General features: G+C 57.9%; 1 protein-coding gene across 3 annotated transcripts in view; it reads right to left on the bottom strand.

Moving 5' to 3' along the window:
* Positions 1–949: 949 nt before the first annotated feature.
* ACTN4 (actinin alpha 4) overlaps positions 950–19,798 on the bottom strand; it is a 28,280-nt gene continuing 9,431 nt past the window's right edge. The window contains exons 3-22 of one of the 3 annotated variants that reach the window (XM_053968537.1): positions 19,435–19,554; positions 17,500–17,586; positions 16,627–16,714; positions 16,093–16,171; positions 15,928–16,009; positions 13,773–13,858; positions 12,143–12,235; positions 11,605–11,835; positions 10,753–10,900; positions 9,988–10,138; positions 9,067–9,175; positions 8,196–8,336; positions 7,477–7,659; positions 6,497–6,631; positions 5,347–5,526; positions 4,159–4,305; positions 3,939–4,019; positions 3,667–3,729; positions 3,270–3,428; positions 950–2,393 (exon numbers count right to left, since the gene is read on the bottom strand). In XM_053968537.1, coding sequence (XP_053824512.1) covers positions 2,235–2,393; positions 3,270–3,428; positions 3,667–3,729; positions 3,939–4,019; positions 4,159–4,305; positions 5,347–5,526; positions 6,497–6,631; positions 7,477–7,659; positions 8,196–8,336; positions 9,067–9,175; positions 9,988–10,138; positions 10,753–10,900; positions 11,605–11,835; positions 12,143–12,235; positions 13,773–13,858; positions 15,928–16,009; positions 16,093–16,171; positions 16,627–16,714; positions 17,500–17,586; positions 19,435–19,554 — 2,522 coding nt within the window. In that variant the 3' untranslated portion in view covers positions 950–2,234. Of the gene's footprint in view, positions 2,394–3,269; positions 3,429–3,666; positions 3,730–3,938; positions 4,020–4,158; positions 4,306–5,346; positions 5,527–6,496; positions 6,632–7,476; positions 7,660–8,195; positions 8,337–9,066; positions 9,176–9,987; positions 10,139–10,752; positions 10,901–11,604; positions 11,836–12,142; positions 12,236–13,772; positions 13,859–14,686; positions 14,773–15,927; positions 16,010–16,092; positions 16,172–16,626; positions 16,715–17,499; positions 17,587–19,434; positions 19,555–19,798 lie in introns of all 3 variants that reach the window. The other 2 variants (XM_053968538.1, XM_053968539.1) reach the window with 2 other exon arrangements.

Raw genomic sequence — 19,798 nt, 5'->3', positions numbered from 1 at the left:
AAACGTGAGGGGAAAAGAGCGGGAAATGTGAGGGGAAAAGAGAGAAATGTGAGGGGAAAAAGAGGGAAATGTGAGGGGAAAAGAGAGAGAAATGTGAGGGGAAAAGAGAGGGAAATGTGAGGGGAAAAAGAGGGAAATGTGAGGGGAAAAGAGAGGGAAATGTGAGGGGAAAAGAGAGGGAAATGTGAGGGGAAAAGAGAGGGAAATGTGAGGGGAGAAAGAGCGGGAAATGTGAGGGGGAAAGGGGGGAAATATGAGGGGGAAAGAAAAAATGTTAGGGGGAAAATAGCAAGAAATGTGAGGGGAGAAAGGGTGAGAAACATGAGGGGGAAAAGCGTGGGAAATGCGAGGGGAAAAGAGGGGAAAATGTGAGGGGGAAAGAGAGAAATTGGAGGGGAGAAAAGAGGGGGAAATGTGAGGGGAAAAGAGAGGGAAATGTGAGGGGAAAATAGCAAGAAATGTGGAGAAAGGGTGAGAAACATGAGGGGGAAAAGCGTGGGAATGTGAGGGGAAAAGTGGGGAAAATGTGAGGGGAAATAGAGGGAAATGTGAGGGGAAAAGAGAAATGTGAAGGGAAAAGAGAGAAATGTGAGGGGAAAAGGGCAGAAAACATGAGGGGGAAACGGAAAAAAGTGAGGGGAAAAGGGGTGGGAAAGGGGAGAGCAAAAAGGGTGGGGAACATGGGGGAAAAAGAAACCAACACAACGTCGGGACCCTGCACTCCCATTTGCCTCAGATTTCACCCCAAAAATATTCCATCACTTATGGATCACCTCAGGTTTTACCCCCACAAATGGCCTGACCTGTCCAAAAAAAATCACCTCGATTTTACCCCCAAAATGTCCCTTCCCAACAATTTAATTTCTACCCCAAAATGGTCATTCTCTCCCCTCAAGATGAGCTCGCTGGCTATACCTGGGGAAAAGGTGAGGAAAAAAAGATCTCAGACTTTTTTTTTTTTTTCCCAGCAATATTTTAATTACAGGACAAAGAAGCTGCTACGTGAATATATATTTATATAATAAATCCGTAAAGTTATAAAGGAAACCGGAATTTTCTGCTTCCCGTCAAAATTTTCCAGGATCAGGCGCTTTATTAGGTGGATTTCTCTTAATTTTCCTCCTTGTTTCTCTTAATTTTTCATATTTTTCCACAGTTCTCTTTATTTTTCTCCTTACTCTTCTTTATTTATCATTATTTTCCCATATTTTTCTATATTCCTCCAGATTTCTCCATGATTTTCCTCCTTTCTCTCCTAATTTTTCCACATTTTTCATTTCTCCTTATTTTTTTTTTCCCGATTTTCCATCTCTCCACATTTTTCCTCTAAATTTTTTCCTCATTTCTCCGTGCTTCGCATTTCTCACCTTTTTTTTTTCCCTATTCCCCCCCTACTTCCCCCCTTTTTTTTTTTTTTTTTTTGGTCCACAAAACGCTGCTCCGAGGTGGGAATGTGAGTGAAAAACGTAAAAAAAAAAAACCCCAAACCCCACCCCAGACACCCCGGATTTTTTTCCCCCCTCTGGAAAAGCCATAAATTACGTGAGAGGCGTGGGGGGGGAGGCGAGGGCAGAGGGAACCCTCGGGCTGCGCCGCTGATCCCGGGAAAAATCGTGGGAATTTCTCTCTCGTTACCAAAAATAACAATTTCCGGGCGCTGCCGGGAGGGAGGGAGGCGGAGCCCGAGGAAAAGCGGGAATCGCGTCCCGGGAATCCCAACATCAATCGACTGTTGCATAGTAGGAGGCGGGGGGGGGGTCCCGGGGGATCCTCAGGGATCCCGAGGGATCTGGGACCCTCAGGGACCATCGGGGATCCGGGATCCTGAGGGATCCTGGGGGATCTGGGACCCTCGGGGGTCCCGGGGGATCCTGGACTGTCGGGGATCCGGGATCCTGGGGGATCCTGCGGGACCCTCGGGGATCCAGGACCATCTGGGATCTTCGGGGATCCCGGGGGACCCTGGGGGACCCTTGGGGATCCTGGACCACTGGGGATCCGGGATCCTGGAGGGTCCCAGGGGATCTGGGACCACTGGGGATCCAGGATCCTCAGGGATCCCGGGGGATCCGGCAGGACCCTTGGGGATCCAGGACCGTGTGGGACCCTCGGGGATCCTGAGGGATCCTTGGGGATCCGGGACCCTCGGAGATCTGGGATCCCGGGGGACCCTCGGGGATCCTGGAGGATCTGGGACCATCGGGGATCCCTCGGGGGTCCCTCGGGGGTCCCGCTCAGAGGTCGCTCTCGCCGTAGAGCGCCGTGGAGAAGGATTTGTAGTCCAGGGCGCCGGGGACGCCGTCGGGGCCGGGGTAGGGCGCCATGCGGGCGATGCAGTACTCGGCCTGCGCCGCCGGCAGCTCCCGCCGCAGCTCGGCCGCCGTGATGTAGTTCTGGGGGACGGGGGGGAAATGGGGGAAATGGGGGGGAAATGGGGGTAAGCGGGGGGTAACCGAGTCCCCCAGCATCGGTGATCCCACCGGAGGATTGACCGACTTAGAAAAAGCGCTCCCCAAATCCCACCTTGGTCTGATTCCCCAAATCCCGCCCTGGAATTCCCAAATCTCACCCCGTAATTCCCCTGTTCCCTTCCCAATCCCCACTGCCCCCTTTCCAACCCCCCCAGAACCATCCCAGACCCCCCTGCCCTGTTCCCAGACCCCCCTGCCCCATTCCCAAACCTCATTTCCCATTCCCAAACCCCCCAGGACCATCCCAGACCCCCCTGCCCCATTCCGAGACCCCCCTGCCCCGTTCCCAAACTTCATTTCTCCATTCCCAAAGCCCCCAGGACCATCCCAGAGCCCTCTGCCCCATTCCCAAAGCCCCCAGGACCATCCCAGAGCCCCCTGCCCCGTTCCCAAAGCCCACTGCCCCCTTTCCAAACCCCAGGACCATCCCAGACCCCCCTGCCCTGTTCCCAGACCCCCCTGCCCCGTTCCCAAACCTCATTTCTCCATTCCCAAAGCCCCCAGGACCATCCCAGAGCCCCCTGCCCCATTCCCGAAGCCCCCAGGACCATCCCAGAGCCCCCTGTCCCGTTCCCAGACCCCCCTGCCCCGTTCCCAAACCTCATTTCTCCATTCCCAAAGCCCCCAGGACCATCCCAGAGCCCCCTGCCCATTCCCGAAGCCCCCAGGACCATCCCAGACCCCCCTGCCCCGTTCCCAAACCCCCCAGGACCATCCCAGAGCCCCCTGTCCCGTTCCCAGACCCTCCTGCCCCGTTCCCGAAGCCCCCAGGGCCGCCCCCGGCCCCGCGGCGCCCACCTTGTCGCCGGCCAGCACGCGGAAGCTGTTGATGACCTGCTCGGCCGTGTCCGTGTCCGTGGTTTCCCGGGACATGAAGTCGATGAAGGCCTGGAAGGTGACGCTGCCGCTGCCGTTGGGATCCACCACGGCCATGATCCGCTGGAATTCCGCGTCGCCCTGCGGGGAGAGGCGCCGTCGCCGATTCTGCCGCCTCCCCAGGGATTCCAGAGCCTTCTCCCCGGCAGCTCTGGAGCTTTTCCCAGCCCGCCCAGAGCTTTTCTTTGATTTCCAGGAGCTCTCTTCCTCCGCGGTTCCGGCGCTTTCCCCACCGGGATTCCCTGCCCTCCCTGCCCCGGGGATGGGATGGAAGCAGGAGGAAAGGGAAGGTGCGGAAGCAGGAGAAGGGGAAGGTTACCAGGCCGGATCCCGCGGGGCCCAGCAGGGCGCGGAAGTCGTTGGAGTCCGTGCGGCGCTTCGGCTGCCCGGGAGGAAGGGCAGAGGAAGAGGAAGAGGGAAAGGGAGGAGGAAGAGAAAAGCAGAGAATCTGTTAGAGGAGGAAACCAGCCCAGAAAAGGAAGGAGGAAAGGGAGGAGGGAAGGATGGAAGGAAAGGAAGGAAGGAAGGAAGGGAGGAAGGAAGGAAGGAGGAGGAGGAGGAGGAGGAGGAGGAGGAGGAAGCAGGCAGTACCTGCCGGTCGTTCTCAACGTCGTAGCCCAGACTGATCAAACAGGCCTTGAACTCCTCCGGGCCCAGGGCACCGCCGTGGTCCTGGGCCAACAGGGAAAAATGGGGGAAATGGGGGAAAACAGGAGGCAGCTCCCCCGTCCCAGGGCGGAACAACCCCGGGTGGGATCCCAGAGCCCCCCGGATCCCCCCAGATCCCCCCAGATCCCCCGGGACCCCGGACCTTGTCGAAGTGGTTGAAGGAGGCCCGGAACTCCTGCATCTGCTCCTGGCTGATGCCCTTGGCGTCGCGGGTCAGGATCTGGTTCTCCACCTCGTTGATGGTCCGGGCGATCGTGGTCAGCAGCTGCTCCCAGCCCACGCGCAGGTGCTGCACACAGGGATCGGGCAGTGAGCGGCAGACGGAGCAGCCCGATCCCCTGGGGGGGATCCAGCGCCCACGGGATCACCCTGATCCCCTGGGGGGGATCCAGTGCCCACGGGATCACCCTGATCCCCTGGGGGGGATCCAGCGCCCACAGGATGACCCTGATCCCCGTGGGATGGATCCAGCACCCACAGGATGACCCTGATCCCCGTGGGATGGATCCAGCACCCACAGGATCACCCTGATCCCATGGGACAGATCCAGTGCCCACAGGATCACCCTGATCCCCGTGGGATGGATCCAGCGCCCACGGGTTCACCCTGATCCCCTGGGGGGGATCCAGCGCCCACGGGATCACCCTGATCCCCTGGGGGGGATCCAGCGCCCTCGGAGCGCCCCGATCCCCCGGGATGACCCCGGTTCCGCGGGATCCCAGCTGGAATGCCGGCTGTGTGGGATCAGGGCCTCCTGCTCTCCCTGGGACCCCCAAATCCCTCTGGGACCCCTCCCTCCCTCCCCATTCCCAGCCCCTTGGGGACCCCAAATCCCCTCAGTGACCCCAAATCCTCTCAGTGACTCCAAATCCCCTCGGGATGACCCCGAATCCCCTCGGGATAACCCCAAATCCCCTCAGTGACCCCAAATCCCCTCAGTGACCCCAAATCCCCTCGGGATGACCCCAAATCCCCTCAGTGACCCCAAATCCCCTCGGGATGACCCCAAATCCCCTCAGTGACCCGAATCCCCTCGGGATGACCCCAAATCCCCTCGGGATGACCCCAAATCCTCTCAGTGACCCCAAATCCCCTCGGGATGACCCCAAATCCCCTCGGGATGACCCCGAATCCCCTCAGTGACCCCAAATCCCCTCGGGATGACCCCGAATCCCCTCGGGATCACCCCAAATCCCCTCAGTGACCCCGAATCCCCTCGGTGAGCCCGAATCCCCTCGGGATGACCCCAAATCCCCTCAGTGACCCCGAATCCCCTCAGTGACCCCGGATCCCCTCGGTGAGCCCGAGCCCCGCGGCTGCCGGCTCCCACCTCCATGGTGTAGTTGGAGTGCTGGTTGTCGAAGATCAGGGCCTCCTGCACCAGCTGGTGCTGCTGCTCCAGCAGCTCCAGGTTGGGCTTGTACTCCACGATGTTCTCCTCGTACTCCTTCAGGTGGTTCAGCTGGTCCTCCAGGGTGCCGTTCATCTCGATGGAGATCCGGCCGATCTCCTGGGATCGCAGGGAGTCCCTTCCAGAGCCCGGCCCAGCGCTCCCCGGATCCCCCCGGGGCGATCCCCCATCCCCACGGCAGGAATTCCGTCCCCTTTTCCGGGATTCCGCCGACCCAGCCCTTCCCATGGCTTCTAGGGCTGGGGCAACGTGGGCGTGGAGCAGCCCCAGGGCTGATTGCACCATCCCACCATCCCCACCATCTCCACCATCTCACCATCCCACCATCCCCACCATCTCACCATCTCACCATCCCACCATCCCACCATCCCCACCATCTCCACCATCTCACCATCCCACCATCTCCACCATCTCCATCTCCACCATCCCCACCATCTCACCATCCCACCATCTCCACCATCTCCATCTCCACCATCTCCACCATCTCACCATCCCACCATCCCACCATCCCCACCATCTCCATCTCCACCATCCCCACCATCTCACCATCCCACCATCCCCACCATCTCACCATCTCACCATCCCACCATCCCACCATCCCCACCATCTCCACCATCTCACCATCCCACCATCTCCACCATCTCCATCTCCACCATCCCCACCATCTCACCATCCCACCATCTCCACCATCTCCATCTCCACCATCTCCACCATCTCACCATCCCACCATCCCACCATCCCCACCATCTCCATCTCCACCATCCCCACCATCTCACCATCCCACCATCTCCACCATCTCCATCTCCACCATCTCCATCTCCACCATCCCACCATCTCCACCATCTCACCATCCCACCATCTCTACCATCTCCATCTCCACCATCTCCACCATCTCCATCTCCACCATCTCCATCTCACCATCCCCCCACCCCCCAGGAGGGCCGCAGGGCCAGTCACAGTGTTCCCAGTGTTCCCGGTGTTCCCAGTGCCCCCGGTGCCCCCAGTGTTCCCAGTGCCCCCAGTGTTCCCAGTGTTCCCAGTGTTCCCAGTGCCCCCGGCGCCCCCTGACCTCCATCTTGGTCTGGATCCAGGGCCCCACGCGGTTGGCCTGGCTCCCGAACTGCCGCCGCAGGTGCTCGTTGGAGTTCTGCCGGTTCTGCTCCTCCTGCAGCGCCTGGTCCCGCTTGGGCACCAGCTGCTGCACCTGGGCGGGGAGAGGGAAAGGGCGGGACACAGGATGGGAATCCGGGAAAAACGGACGGGAAACTGGGAAAAACGGATGGGAATCCACGGAAACATGGATGGGAAACTGGGAAACATGGATGGGAAACTGGGAAAAATGGATGGGAATCCACGGAAAAATGGATGGGAAACTGGGAAACATGGATGGGAAACTGGGAAACAGGATGGGAAACTGGGAAAAATGGATGGGAAACTGGGAAACAGGATGGGAAACTGGGAAACACGGATGGGAAACTGGGAAAAACGGATGGGAATCCACGGAAAAATGGATGGGAAACTGGGAAACATGGATGGGAAACTGGGAAACACGGATGGGAAACTGGGAAACAGGATGGGAAACCATGGAAAAATGGATAGGAATCCACGGAAAAATGGATGGGAAACTGGGAAACATGGATGGGAAACTGGGAAACATGGATGGGAAACTGGGAAAAACGGATGGGAATCCATGGAAAAACAGGAAAGGGGTGGGAAACGTGGGTGGGAAACTGGGAAAAACGGATGGGAAACCACGGGAAACTGGGAAAGGGGTGTGAAACCTGGATGGAAAACTGGGAAACACGGATGGGAAAGGGGAAAAATGGGAAAAGAGGATGGGGAACCCTACTGAGAGACTGGGAAACCACGGGGAAAAAGTGGGATGAAACAGGAAAAGGGATGAAAAGGGGAAAAACTGCAGGAAAAGGGGAAAAAACGACAGGAAAAAGGGGAAAACCACAGGAAAAGGGAGAAAACAGCAGGAAAAGGGGAAATACAACGAGAAGGTGGGGAAAACAGCGGGAAAGGCGGAAAGGCCCGGCTCCGTACCCGCTCCCACTTGGAGTTGATGATCTGGGGCGTGACCGAGGTGTAGGGGTTGTTCCCGGGCAGCTGGATCCCGTGCAGATCCGCGATCCGCTGCGCCTCCCGCTGGATCCCCAGGATCGCCTCCCGCTCCTTGTCGGCGTCCGGCAGCGTCGACTTGAACTGGTCGTGGGCGGCGATCAGGCCCTGGGGGGACGTGGGACAGAATTCCTCAGAGTTCCTCAGAGTTCCTCAGAGTTCCTCAGAATTCCTCAGAGTTCCTCAGAATTCCTCGGAGTTCCTCAGAGTTCCACAGAATTCCTCAGAGTTCCTCAGAATTCCACAGAATTCCTCAGAATTCCTCAGAATTCCTCAGAGTTCCACAGAATTCCTCAGAATTCCTCAGAGTTCCTCAGAGTTCCACAGAGATCCTCAGAGTTCCTCAGAGTTCCACAGAGTTCCTCAGAGTTCCTCAGAATTCCTCAGAGTTCCACAGAATTCCACAGAATTCCTCAGAGTTCCTCAGAATTCCTCAGAGTTCCACAGAATTCCTCAGAGTTCCTCAGAATTCCTCAGAGTTCCGGGGACTGCAGCTGGGAGCTGCTTGATCCCCAAAACTCCCGCCCCTGCCACAAAATCAGCAAGGAAACGCCCAAACCCCCCCCGAAAACGCCCTGGCAATGGTATTTTGGGGTGTTTGTTTTTTTTAAACTGTTTTTGGGACGGACTCTGGGGACGCCCACCTGGATCTCCTCGATGGTGTGCACGATGAACATGTCCTGCAGGTCCTCCATGGCGCTCTCCATCCAGTTGTTGAAGGGCGCCGCGCGCTTGGCGTACTCCAGGTGCAGCTCGTCGATGGTCTCCAGCTGCTTCTCCGTTTTCTGGGGCCGAAAACGCCGGGATTGGGATCCCGGGGATGGGATCCGGGCTTGGGATCCCGGGGTTGGGATCCAAGGGTTGGGATCTGGGGTTGGGATCCGGGGTTGGGATCCGGGGTTGGGATCCGGGGTTGGGATCCAAGGGTTGGGATCCAAGGGTTGGGATCTGGGGTTGGGATCCAAGGGTTGGGATCCGGGGTTGGGATCCGGGGTTGGGATCCAAGGGTTGGGATCCAAGGGTTGGGATCTGGGGTTGGGATCCAAGGGTTGGGATCTGGGGTTGGGATCCAAGGGTTGGGATCTGGGGTTGGGATCTGGGGTTGGGATCCCGGAGTTGGGATCTGGGGTTGGGATCTCGGGTTGGGATCCTAGGGTTAGTTGGGATCTGAAGTTGGGATCCCGGGGCTGGTTGGGATCTGGGATTGGGATCCTGGGGCTGGTTGGGATCTGAAGTTGGGATCCTGGGGTAAGTTGGGATCTGGGGTTGGGACCCTGGGGCTGGTTGGGATCCGGGATTGGGATCCCGGGGTTAGGTGGGATCCCGGGATCGGGATCCTGGGGCTGGTTGGGATGCCATGGTTGGGATCCCAGGGTAAGTTGGGATCTGGAATTGGAATCCTGGGTTTGGTTGGGATCCGGTGTTGCGATCCAAGGGTTGGTTGGGATCCGGGGTTGGGATCCCGGGGCTGGCTGGGATCCCGTCCCTCCCTGCTCCCCACGGGATCCCGCTGACCTCCAGCGCTTCCCGGCGGCTGTGGGTCAGGGAGCCCAGCAGATCCCACTGGTCACAGATCTTCTGGCACCGGGCGTTGACGCTCGGCGAGTCGTAGTAATCCAGCTCGCTGGGAAACGGGGAAAAACGGGGGGAAATGGGGAAAAACGGGGGGGAATGGGGAAAAAAAGGGGGGGAAATGGGGAAAAAAGGGGGGAAATGGGGAAAAAACGGGGGGGAATGGGGGGGAAATGGGGGGAAATGGGGAAAAAAACGGGGAAAACGGGGGGGAATGGGGAAAAACGGGGGGGGAAAATGGGGTGAAAATGGGGAAAAATGGGGAAAAATGGGGGGGAATGGGGGGGAATGGGGAAAAAGGGGGGGGAATGGGGAAAAAACGGGGGGGAAATGGGGAAAAAACGGGGAAAAACGGGGGGAAATGGGGGAAAACGGGGGGGAATGGGGAAAAAAGGGGAAAATGGGGAAAAAACAAGGGGAAAAGAGGGAAAGGCCGTGGGAAAAAGGGGGAGAATGGGGAAGAGGAAGAAAAGGGGAAAATAGTGGGAAAAGGTGTGAGGGGAAAAAAGCGTGGGGTATTTCAGGTTATTTTGGGTGTATTTTGGGATAGTTTGGGCTGTTTTGGGGGTTCTTTGATAGCATTTTGGGTGTATTTTGGGACATTGTGCAGGTTATTTTGGGGTCTCCTCTCATCCTTGGGTGATGGCTGGGATCTGCTTTTGGGGTCCCCCCCAGGACACTTCGGGGGTGATTTTGGGGCACTTGGGGGTGATTTTGGGGTCCAAATTGGGGCGTTTTGGGGGTGTTTTGGTTTCTGTACTTGAGCTCCTGGGTGATGGCTGGGATCTGCTTTTGGGGTCCCCCCCCCGGGACACTTTGGGGGTGATTTTGGGGTCGAATTTGGGGCGTTTTGGGTTCCCATACTTGAGCTCCTGGGCGATGGCCGCGATCTGCTCCACGCGGTCCTGGTGCGCCGCCAGGTCCGACTCGAAGGCCTCGTGCTTGCGGAGCAGCGCCCGCACCTGGGCCAGGGAGGCCGTGCCCGAGTCCCGGTCCCGCAGGGCCACCTCCTTACCTGGGCACAGGTGTGGGGACCCCCCTGAGACCCCAAATCCCTCCCCGTGCCACCCCCTGTGCCACCTCCTTACCTGGGCACAGGTGTGGGGACACCCCTGAGACCCCAAATCCCTCCCCGTGCCATCCCCTGTGCCACCTCCTTACCTGGGCACAGGTGTGGGGACACCCCTGAATCCCTGAACCCCACCCTGTGCCACCTCCTTACCTGGGCACAGGTGTGGGGACACCCCTGAATCCCTGTCACCCTCAATTCCATCCCCTGGTGCCCAAATCCATCCCCTGAATCCTCAAATCCCAGTGTCTGAACCCCCAAATTTATCCCCTGGTCCCCAATTCCATCCCCTGGTCCCCAATTCCATCCCCTGGACCCCCAAATCCATCCCCTGGACCCCCAATTCCATCCCCTGGACCCCCAAATCCATCTCCTGAACCCCCAATTCCATCCCCTGGTGCCCAATTCCATCCCCTGGACCCCCAATTCCATCCCCTGGTGCCCAAATCCATCCCCTGAACCCCCAAATCCATCCCCTGAACCCCCAAATCTATCTCCTGGACCCCCAAATCCACCGCCTGCCCCCCCAAACCCGGGGGTCTGTCCCCCCGCCCCGGTACCTTCCGTCCACCCCTCGTGGATCGAGGCCTTCTGCCGGAATTTCTCGGCCAGGTGATCGAGGCGCTCCAGGCGCCGCAGCTCCGTCAGCAGCCACTCCTCGTGGCCCTTCTCAGCCTGCTCCAGGCGCTGCCACCCTGCCCCGATGTCCTGGGGACCCCAAAAACCCCTCAGAGTCACCCCAAAACCCCCTGGCACAGGTGACCCCACTCCTCGTGGCCCTTCTCAGCCTGCTCCAGGCGCTGCCACCCTGCCCCGATGTCCTGGGGACCCCAAAAACCCCTCAGAGTCACCCCAAAAACCCCTCAGAGTCACCCCAAAATCCCCCAGGGTCACCCCAAAACCCCCCAGAGTCACCCCAAAACCCCTCAGGGTCACCCCAAAACCCCTCAGTGTCACCCCAAACCCCCCCTGGGCCCCTCCCAAGCCCCTTGAGCCCACCCTGCCCTCTGACAGCACCAGGTGGGTGGGTTTAGGGTGGGTTTAGGGTGGGTTTAGGACACACCAAGGTGGGTTTGACCCCCTGAGAACCCCCAAATCTCCCCCCAGGACCCCAAAGCCCCCAGACCCACCGAGACCATCCTGCCATTGAAGGCCGGGACAGATTTGGGGCAGTTTAGGGTGGATTTAGGACACACCAAGGTGGGTTTAAGCCCCCCAGACCCACCGAGACCATCCTGCCCTCGAAGGCCAGGGCAGATTTGGGGCAGTTTAGGGAGGGTTTAAGCCCCCCCCAGGACCCCGAAGCCCCCAGACCCACCGAGACCATCCTGCCCTTGGAGGGCTGGGGCAGATTTGGGGCAGTTTAGGAAGGGTTTAAGCCCCCCCCAGGACCCCGAAGCCCCCAGACCCACCGAGACCATCCTGCCCTCGGAGGGCATGAAGGCGGGCCGGCCGCTGAGGCGCAGCTTGGTCTGCAGGGTGTTGAAGTTGATCTCGAGCTGGCACTTCTCCTGCACCTTGGGGGGTTTGTGCACCCTGCGGTACTCGCGGAAATCCTCCAGCTTCTGCTGCATGGCCGGGATGGTCTTCTGTGGGTCACGGGCCTCCAGCCAGGGGATGGTGCGCTGGATCCACGCCAGCAGCTGGGGGAGAGAGCTCTGCGGTGAGGGGTGGGGTTTGGGATGGGGTTTGGGATGGGGTTTGGAGTGTGGGATGGGGTTTGGGATGGGGTTTGGACTGTGGGATGGGGTTTGGGGCGAGGGATGGGGCTGGATCCACACCAGCAGATGGGGGTACACTGGTTTGAGGATCTGGGAGGGGGCTTGGGGCTGTTTTTGGGGTGGGATTTGGGGTTTTCCCCCCTTACATCCGAGGCCAGGCACTCACAGTGCTTTGGGGGGGGTTTTGGGGGTGTTTTTGGGGTGGGATTTGGGGTTTTTCCCCCCTTACATCCGAGGCCAGGCGCTCGTAGTCCTCCATGAGCTGCTCGTTCTCCTGGTTCACGGCCAGCACTTTGCAGATCCGATTGGCCGCCGTCTCCGCCTGAGGGAAAACGGGATTGGGATTGGGAATGTGGGATTGGGAATGTGGGATTGGGAATATGGGATTGGGAATGTGGGAATGGGAAACGGGATTGGGAATATGGGAATGGGAAATGGGAATGTGGGACTGGGAATATGGGATTGGGAATGTGGGAATGGGAAATGGGATTGAGAATATGGGATTGGAAATATGGGAATATAGGACTGGGAATATGGGATTGGGAATGTGGGAATGGGAAATGAGGTCAGGGACACCCCCGGCCCCAGGGAAAGGGGCAGAGGGAAGAAAAAAAGGAGCAGGAAAACACAAGAAAAAGGAAAGAAGAACAGAAAGTGTGAGAGAGGAGAAGAAAAAAGGGAAAGCGAAAAGAAAAAAGAAGCGGAAAACAAGGAGGAAAAAGTATAAATAGGAGAAAAAATAGGGAGAAAGGAAGGGGAAAATTGAGAGAAAACAGGGGGAAAACAAAAAAAAAGGCTGAAGGAGAGGGGAAGAGAAAATAAAGGTGAAAGAAAGGGGGGAAAAGGGGGGAAAGGGGGGAAAAAGGGGGAAAAGGAAGAAAAGAGGGAAAAACGGGGAGGGGAAGGGTGAAAAAGGGGGAAAAAAGGGGAAAAGGGAAAAAAGCGGGGGGAAAGGGGGGAAAAAAGGGGAAATAAAAAGGAAACCCAGCCCCCTCTGGGCCCGATCCCAATCCCAATCCCGATCCGCACGGACTGTGCTGCCCCAGCAGGAGCAGGAGGAGGAGGAGGAGGAGGAAGGAGAGGCTGGGCTGGAGGTACCTGGGTGGGAAGCAGAGGAGGAATCCAGGAGGAAGAGCGGGAGGACGGACGCCAGCGGGAAGAGGAAGAGGAACTGGGAAGGGCCAGGAGGAGGAAAATCCAGTGGCCGGGGGGGAGGAAATAAAGGAAATAAATGAAGGAAATAAACGAAGGAAATCTATAAATCAAAGCAAGGAAAAGGGAAAAGGGAAAGGGAAAGGAAAGGAATGGAGGAAGCAGGAAAAGGAAGGGGGGAAGGAAGGGAATAAAGAAGAAAAGGAAGGGAATAAAGGGAAAGGAATAAAGAAAGAAGAAAAGGAAGGGAATACAGGGAAAAGGAAGAGAATACAGGGCAAAGGAAGGAAATAAAGGGGAAAAGGATGGGAATAAAGCAAAAAGGATGGGAATAAAGGAAAAAGGAATAAAAGAAAAGAAAAAGGAAAGGAATAAAGGGAAAAGGAAGGGAATAAAGAAAGAAGAAAAAGAAGGGAATACAGGGAACGGAAATGGAAGGGAATCAAGAAAGGAGAAAAGGAAGGAATAAAGGGGAAAAGGAAGGGAATAAAGGCAGGGAATGAGGAAGGGAACGCAGGAAGAACCCCGAGGGAGCTGGCAGCGTGACCTCAGTGGAGCCAGGCCCCACTTCCCTGTCCCCAAGGCAAGCAGAGCAGCAGCCAGGCAGATCCCAGAGCCAGGGCAGATCCCAGATCCCGGGCAGATCCCGGGCAGATCCCGGGCAGATCCCGGGGAAGGGCAGCGGGGCCCTCCGGGGCCGGGCTCACCTTCTGGGCCCCGGAGAAGGCGTGGTAGAAGCAGGACACGTAGGTCATGATGGCCTTCTCGTCGGGCCGCAGCGTGCCCACGATATCTGCCCGGGGAGAGCAGAGGACAGCGACAGCTCCAGCAGCATTCCCGAAATCCCAGCGCGTGCGGGAAGCGCTTCCCGGGGTCGGGACCCCGCCCTGGGATGGCTCATGGGGGGTTTGTCCTGCCTTGGCCCCGTTCCCGAGCCCCCCCGGGAGCCAGAGGGGCTTCCTGGAACCCTGGCCCGCCCTGCACGTGGCTCTCACGTGGATTTCCGTGGAATCCCGTGGATTTCCTTTCATTTCCCGTGGATTTCTGTGGATTTCCCATGGATTCCCACAAATTTCCCATGGATTTCCATGGAATCCCGTGGATTTCCATTCATTTTCCTTGGATTCCCATGGATTTCCATGGATTTACCATGGATTTCCACAAATTTCCCATGGATTTCTAAGGATTCCCATGGATTTCCCATGGATTTCCCACGGACTTCTGCGGATTACCATGGAATCCCATGGATTTCCCACGGACTTCTGTGGATTTTTATGGAATGCCATGGATTTCCAAGGATCCCCACGAATTTCCCACGGATTTCACGTGGACTTCCATTAATTTCCCACGTATTCCCACTAATTCCCCACGGATTTCCAAGGATTTCCCACAAATTCGGGAATCCCAGGCGGATTTAACCCCTCATGAGCCAGCTGGGGGTGGTCCCGGAGCCCCACCCCGCCCCGAGCGACAGCGGCCGTGGCTGGAAGAGAAGCGAGCGTGAGAGCGGAGAGAGAATTCCAGAGGGACGGATCCGGGGGGAAGATTCCGGAAGGACGGATCCGGGAGGAAGATTCCGGAAGGACGGATCCGGGAGGAAGATTCCGGAGGCTCCCGGTACCTTCTGGGCCCCGGAGAAGGCGTGGTAGAAGCTGGACACGTAGGTCATGATGGCCTTCTCGTCCGGCCGCGCCGTGTTCACGATGTCTGCAAGGAACCGCACGGGTTAAACTGGGAACGGGCCGGGAGCAAACTGGGAACGGGCTGGGAGCAAACTGGGAATGGGCCGGGAGCAAACTGGGAACGGGCCGGGAGCAAACTGGGAACGGGCTGGGAGCAAACTGGGAACGGGCCGGGAGCAAACTGGGAACGGGCTGGGCCGTGGGGCCGGCGCCTCTCCCGGCTGGAATTCCGCTCCGAGGGCCCCGAATCCCGGGGGAATCCGCCCGGACGGGCACGGACTGGGGCTGAACGGGAAAAAGGGGGGTGAGGACGGGAGCCTCCTCCGTGGGGACTGGGGGATCCTGGAGTTGAGGGATCCTGGAATTGAGGGATCCTGGAATTGAGGGGTCCTGGAATTGAGGGATCCTGGAGTTGTGGGGTCCTGGAATTGAGGGATCAAAGAGTTGTGGGATCAAAGAGTTGTGGGATCCTGGAATTGAGGGATCTAGAGTTGTGGGATCCTGGAATGATGAAATCCAAGAATTATGGGATCCTAGAAAAAAAGGGATTCCAGATTTATGGGATCCTGGAATTGTGGTGTCCTGGAATAATGAAATCCTACAGTTATGGGATCCTAGAAGAAAGGAATGCCAGATCTGTGGGATGCTGGAATTGTGGAATCCTGGAGTTGTGGAGACCTGGAGTAATGAAATCCTACAATTATGGGATCCTAGAAGAAAGGAATGTCAGATCTGTGGGATGCTGGAATTGTGGAATCCTGGAGTTGTGGAGACCTGGAGTAATGAAATCCTACAATTATGGGATCCTAGAAGAAAGGAATGTCAGATCTGTGGGATCCTGGAATTGTGGAATCCTGAAGAAATGGAATAATGAAATCCTACAATGATGGGATCCTAGAAGAAGGGAATCCCAGATCTGTGGGATCCTGGGATTGTGGGATGGTACAGCTGTGGAGTCCTGAGAGTTCTGCAGCCCTGGAATTAGAGGATGTTGGAATCAAAGAATTACAGAGCCCTGAGAATCCCAAATCCTGGACAAATCCACCGGGACAGCTGGGAATTGGTGCTAAGCAGGAGAAATCCAGGTTAACTCAGGGATCCGGCGCCTCCTGCGAGGAAATCCCCCTCCAGGGCCTGGAGGAGATCCCGGGATCCCCTGGATCCCCAATTCCACGCTTACCCTCGGCGTCCAGCATCTTGGGAATGTCCAGGTACTTCTCGGCCACCTCGAAGGCGTTGTTGAGGTTGGTGACGGGATCGTCCTGCGGGCCAGGAGGGCAGGAGGCTCCGTGGGCGGGAATTCCCGGAATTCCAGGATTTTCCCGGGGGGCAGGTGGGGGTTTACCTTCCGCAGCTTGTCGTACTCGATCAGCTCCGGGCGGTGCCGGTGGATGAGGGCGTTGAAGGCCAGCCCGTCCTTCCAGCTGCGGGAAAACGGGAGTGAGATCCCGGGAATCCGCGGGGAAAATGGGAGTGAGATCCCAGGAATCCGCGGGGAAAACCGGGATCAGATCCCGGGAATCCGCGGGGAAAATGGGAGTGAGATCCCAGGAATCCACGGGGAAATGGGGATCAGATCCCGGGAATCCGCGGGGGAAATGGGAGTGAGATCCTGGGAATCCGTGGGGAAAACTGGGATCAGATCCCAGGAATTCGCGGGGGAAATGGGAGTGAGATCCCAGGAATTCACAGGGAAAATGGGGATCAGATCCTGGGAATCCACGGGGAAAATGGGAGTGAGATCCCAGGAATTCACAGGGGAAACTGGGATCAGATCCTGGGAACTCACTGGGAATTTGGGAATTCTGCCCCTGCCTGAGCCCAGCCCACCCTGGGGAATGGGAAGAGGAAGAGGAAGAGGAAGAGGAAGAGGAAGGACCTGATGTGGAAGTTCTGGACGTTGACGTTCTTGTACGGAGCCGTTTTCCGCTGGCACCAGAGCAGGAGCCCCTCCTTGGCCGAGGTCTCTGCGGGAGCGGGGATCAGATTGGGGCGGATCCCGGGGTGGATCCTGGGGGGGATCCCAGGGGGGATCCCACAATCCCGGGAGCAGATTTTGGGTAGGATCCCAGAATCCCAGGAGCAGATCCAAGGGAGGATCCCCCAATCCCAGGAGCAGATCCTGGGGTGGATCCCGTGTGGATCCCCCAATCCCAGGAGCAGATCCTGGGGTGGATCCCGTGTGGATCCCCCAATCCCAGGAGCAGATCTTGGGTTGGATTCCCCACTCCCAGGAGCAGATCCCGTGTGGATCCCCCATTCCCAGGAGCAGATCCCATGTAGATTCCCCACTCCCAGGAGCAGATCTGGGACTGGATCCCGTGTGGATCCCCCACTCCCAGGAGCAGGTCCCATGTGGATCCCCCACTCCCAGGAGCAGGTCCCATGTGGATCCCCCACTCCCAGGAGCAGATCCCGTGTGGATCCCCCACTCCCAGGAGCAGATCCCGTGTGGATCCCCCACTCCCAGGAGCAGATCTTGGGTTGGATTCCCCAATCCCAGGAGCAGATCCCGTGTGGATCCCCCACTCCCAGGAGCAGATCTTGGGTTGGATTCCCCAATCCCAGGAGCAGATCCCGTGTGGATCCCCCACTCCCAGGAGCAGATCTTGGGTTGGATCCCCCACTCCCAGGAGCAGATCCCGTGTGGATCCCCCACTCCCAGGAGCAGATCCCATGTGGATCCCCCACTCCCAGGAGCAGATCCCGTGTGGATCCCCCACTCCCAGGAGCAGATCCCACGTCCCGTTACCTTCCACGGAGATGTCCTGGATGGCGAAGCGCAGGATGATCGTCCAGATCATGCCCAGCGTCATCTTGGCGTTCCCGTCCACGATCTCTGCGGGGAAAGCCACGGGGAATGGATTCCAGCTGGGAATTCCCAGGGGGAATTATGGGCTCGTGGGATCCTGGAACTGGGGGGGTTCCACAGCAGCAGAGCCCAAAAATCGTGGAATGCCAAAATTAACGGATCCCATATCCGGGAATCCTGCAGGAATGGGATCACGGGATCTGGGAACGGCGGGATCCTGGATTTGTGGATCCAGGACACAAAGTTCTGGCATTACGGGACCCAAAAACCACGGAGCCCGAGGATCGGGGGGTGCAGGATTTGTGGGATTGCAGGACTGGAATCACAGATCCCGTTCATTAGAGACCCACGGAATCCTGGGATTACGGAACCGCCCGGGGTGGAAAAGGCCTCGAAAACCACGGGGACAGGAATCCCACTGGAGCAATTCCGGGCTGCCCGTCCCCGTCCCACATTCCCAGCCCTGCCTCGGGCAGCCCCAGCCCTGTTTTTTTGGGAATTCCTGGGATGGGGGCGGGTGCCGGGCGTCTCCCGGCTCGGGGCCGGTCGGGACTCGCTCGGCTCCGGGCACGCGGAGCTTTCCCGGGGTTGGATCCCAACAAACCGGCCCGGCCGGAGCCGCTGCCAGCCCGGCCCGCCCGGCCCGGGGGGGATCCCAGCGGGGATCCTGTGGGAATGGTCCTCGAGATCCCGCAGGGAATGATCCCGATCCCACAGGGAATCCTGATCCTGCAGGGAATGGTCCTGATCCCACAGGGAATGGCCCTGATCCCACAGGGAATGATCCTGATCCCACAGGGAATCCTTATCCTGCAGGGAATGGTCCCAGATCCCACAGGGAACAGTCCTGATCCCACAGGGAATGATCGTGATCCCACAGGGAATCCTGATCCTGTAGGGAACGGTCCCAGATCCCACAGGGAATGATCGTGATCCCACAGGGAACAATCTCGGAGATCCCGCAGGAAATGATCCCAGACCCCACAGGGAACAGTCCTGGAGATCCCACAGGGAACAATCCCAGATCCTGCAGGGAACGATCCCGGATCCCACAGGGAATGGTCCCAGATCCCACAGGATAATTCCATCAAAAGCCACGTGACCTCCATGAGCTGCCTTTGAGTTTGGAATCCCAGAATTCCCAGAATTCCTGCAATTCCCGGAATTCTCAGGCACCCCACGACTCAGTGGAGGGCCGGTGGCACCACGTGGGTTTGGGTCAAGACTAAAGGGTTTGGGCCAAGGTTAAAGGGGTTTGGGTCAAGGTTAAAAGGTTTGGGTAAAGGGTAAAGGGTTTGGGTCAGGGCTAAAGGGTTTGGGTCAGGGTTAAAGAGTTTGGGCCAAGGTTAAAGCATTTTGGGTCAAGGTTAAAAGGTTTGGGTAAAGGGTTTGGATCAGGGCTAAAGGGTTTGGATCAGGGCTAAAGGGTTTGGGTCAGGGTTAAAGGGTTTGGGCCAAGGTTAAAGCATTTTGGGTCAAGGTTAAAAGGTTTGGGTAAAGGGTAAAGGGTTTGGGTCAGGGCTAAAGGTTTTAGGTCAGGGTTAAAGGGATTGGGTAAAGCGCAAAGGGTTTGGGTCAGGGCTAAAGGTTTTAGGTCAGGGTTAAAGGGATTGGGTAAAGGGCAAAGGGTTTGGGTCAGGGCTAAAGGTTTTAGGTCAGGGTTAAAGGGTTTGAGTCAGGGTTAAAGGGATTGGGTAAAGGGCAAAGGGTTTGGGTCAGGGCTAAAGGGTTTGAGTCAGGGTTAAAGAGGTTAAAGAGGTTGGGCAAAGAGTAAAACCCGATTTTTGGCCTAAAAGGGGCGAATCCCGGGCACTGGGGCGGTGAATCCCAGCAGATCCCAGCGGATCCCAGCGGATCCCCGGGGCGGGGCCTCACCCTCGGCGCCGATGGAGACGAGCTTGACGCCTTTGCTGGCGATGAAGTCCAGGGCCTTGTTGACGTTGTTGATCTTGTGCACCCTCATCTTGCCCCGCTCGGGCTTCGGGAGCCGCTCCCCTGCAACGGGACCGGGGTCAGGACTGAAGGGTTTGGGTCAAAGTTCAAGGGTTTGGGTCAGGACTAACAGGGCTGGGTCAGGACTGAAGGGTTTGGGTCAAAGTTCAAGGGTTTGGGTCAGGACTAACAGGGCTGGGTCAGGACTGAAGGCTCTGGGTCAGGACTAACGGGTTTGGGTCAGGGCTAAAAGGGTTTTTTGGGTCAGGACTGAAGGCTCTGGGTCAGGACTAAAAGGGTTTGGGTC

The sequence above is a fragment of the Vidua chalybeata genome, chromosome 35 (assembly GCF_026979565.1).
Source record: "Vidua chalybeata isolate OUT-0048 chromosome 35, bVidCha1 merged haplotype, whole genome shotgun sequence".
In the NCBI taxonomy this organism is placed as follows: Eukaryota; Metazoa; Chordata; class Aves; order Passeriformes; family Viduidae; genus Vidua; species Vidua chalybeata.
This window is presented reverse-complemented; position numbering and strand designations above follow the sequence as displayed.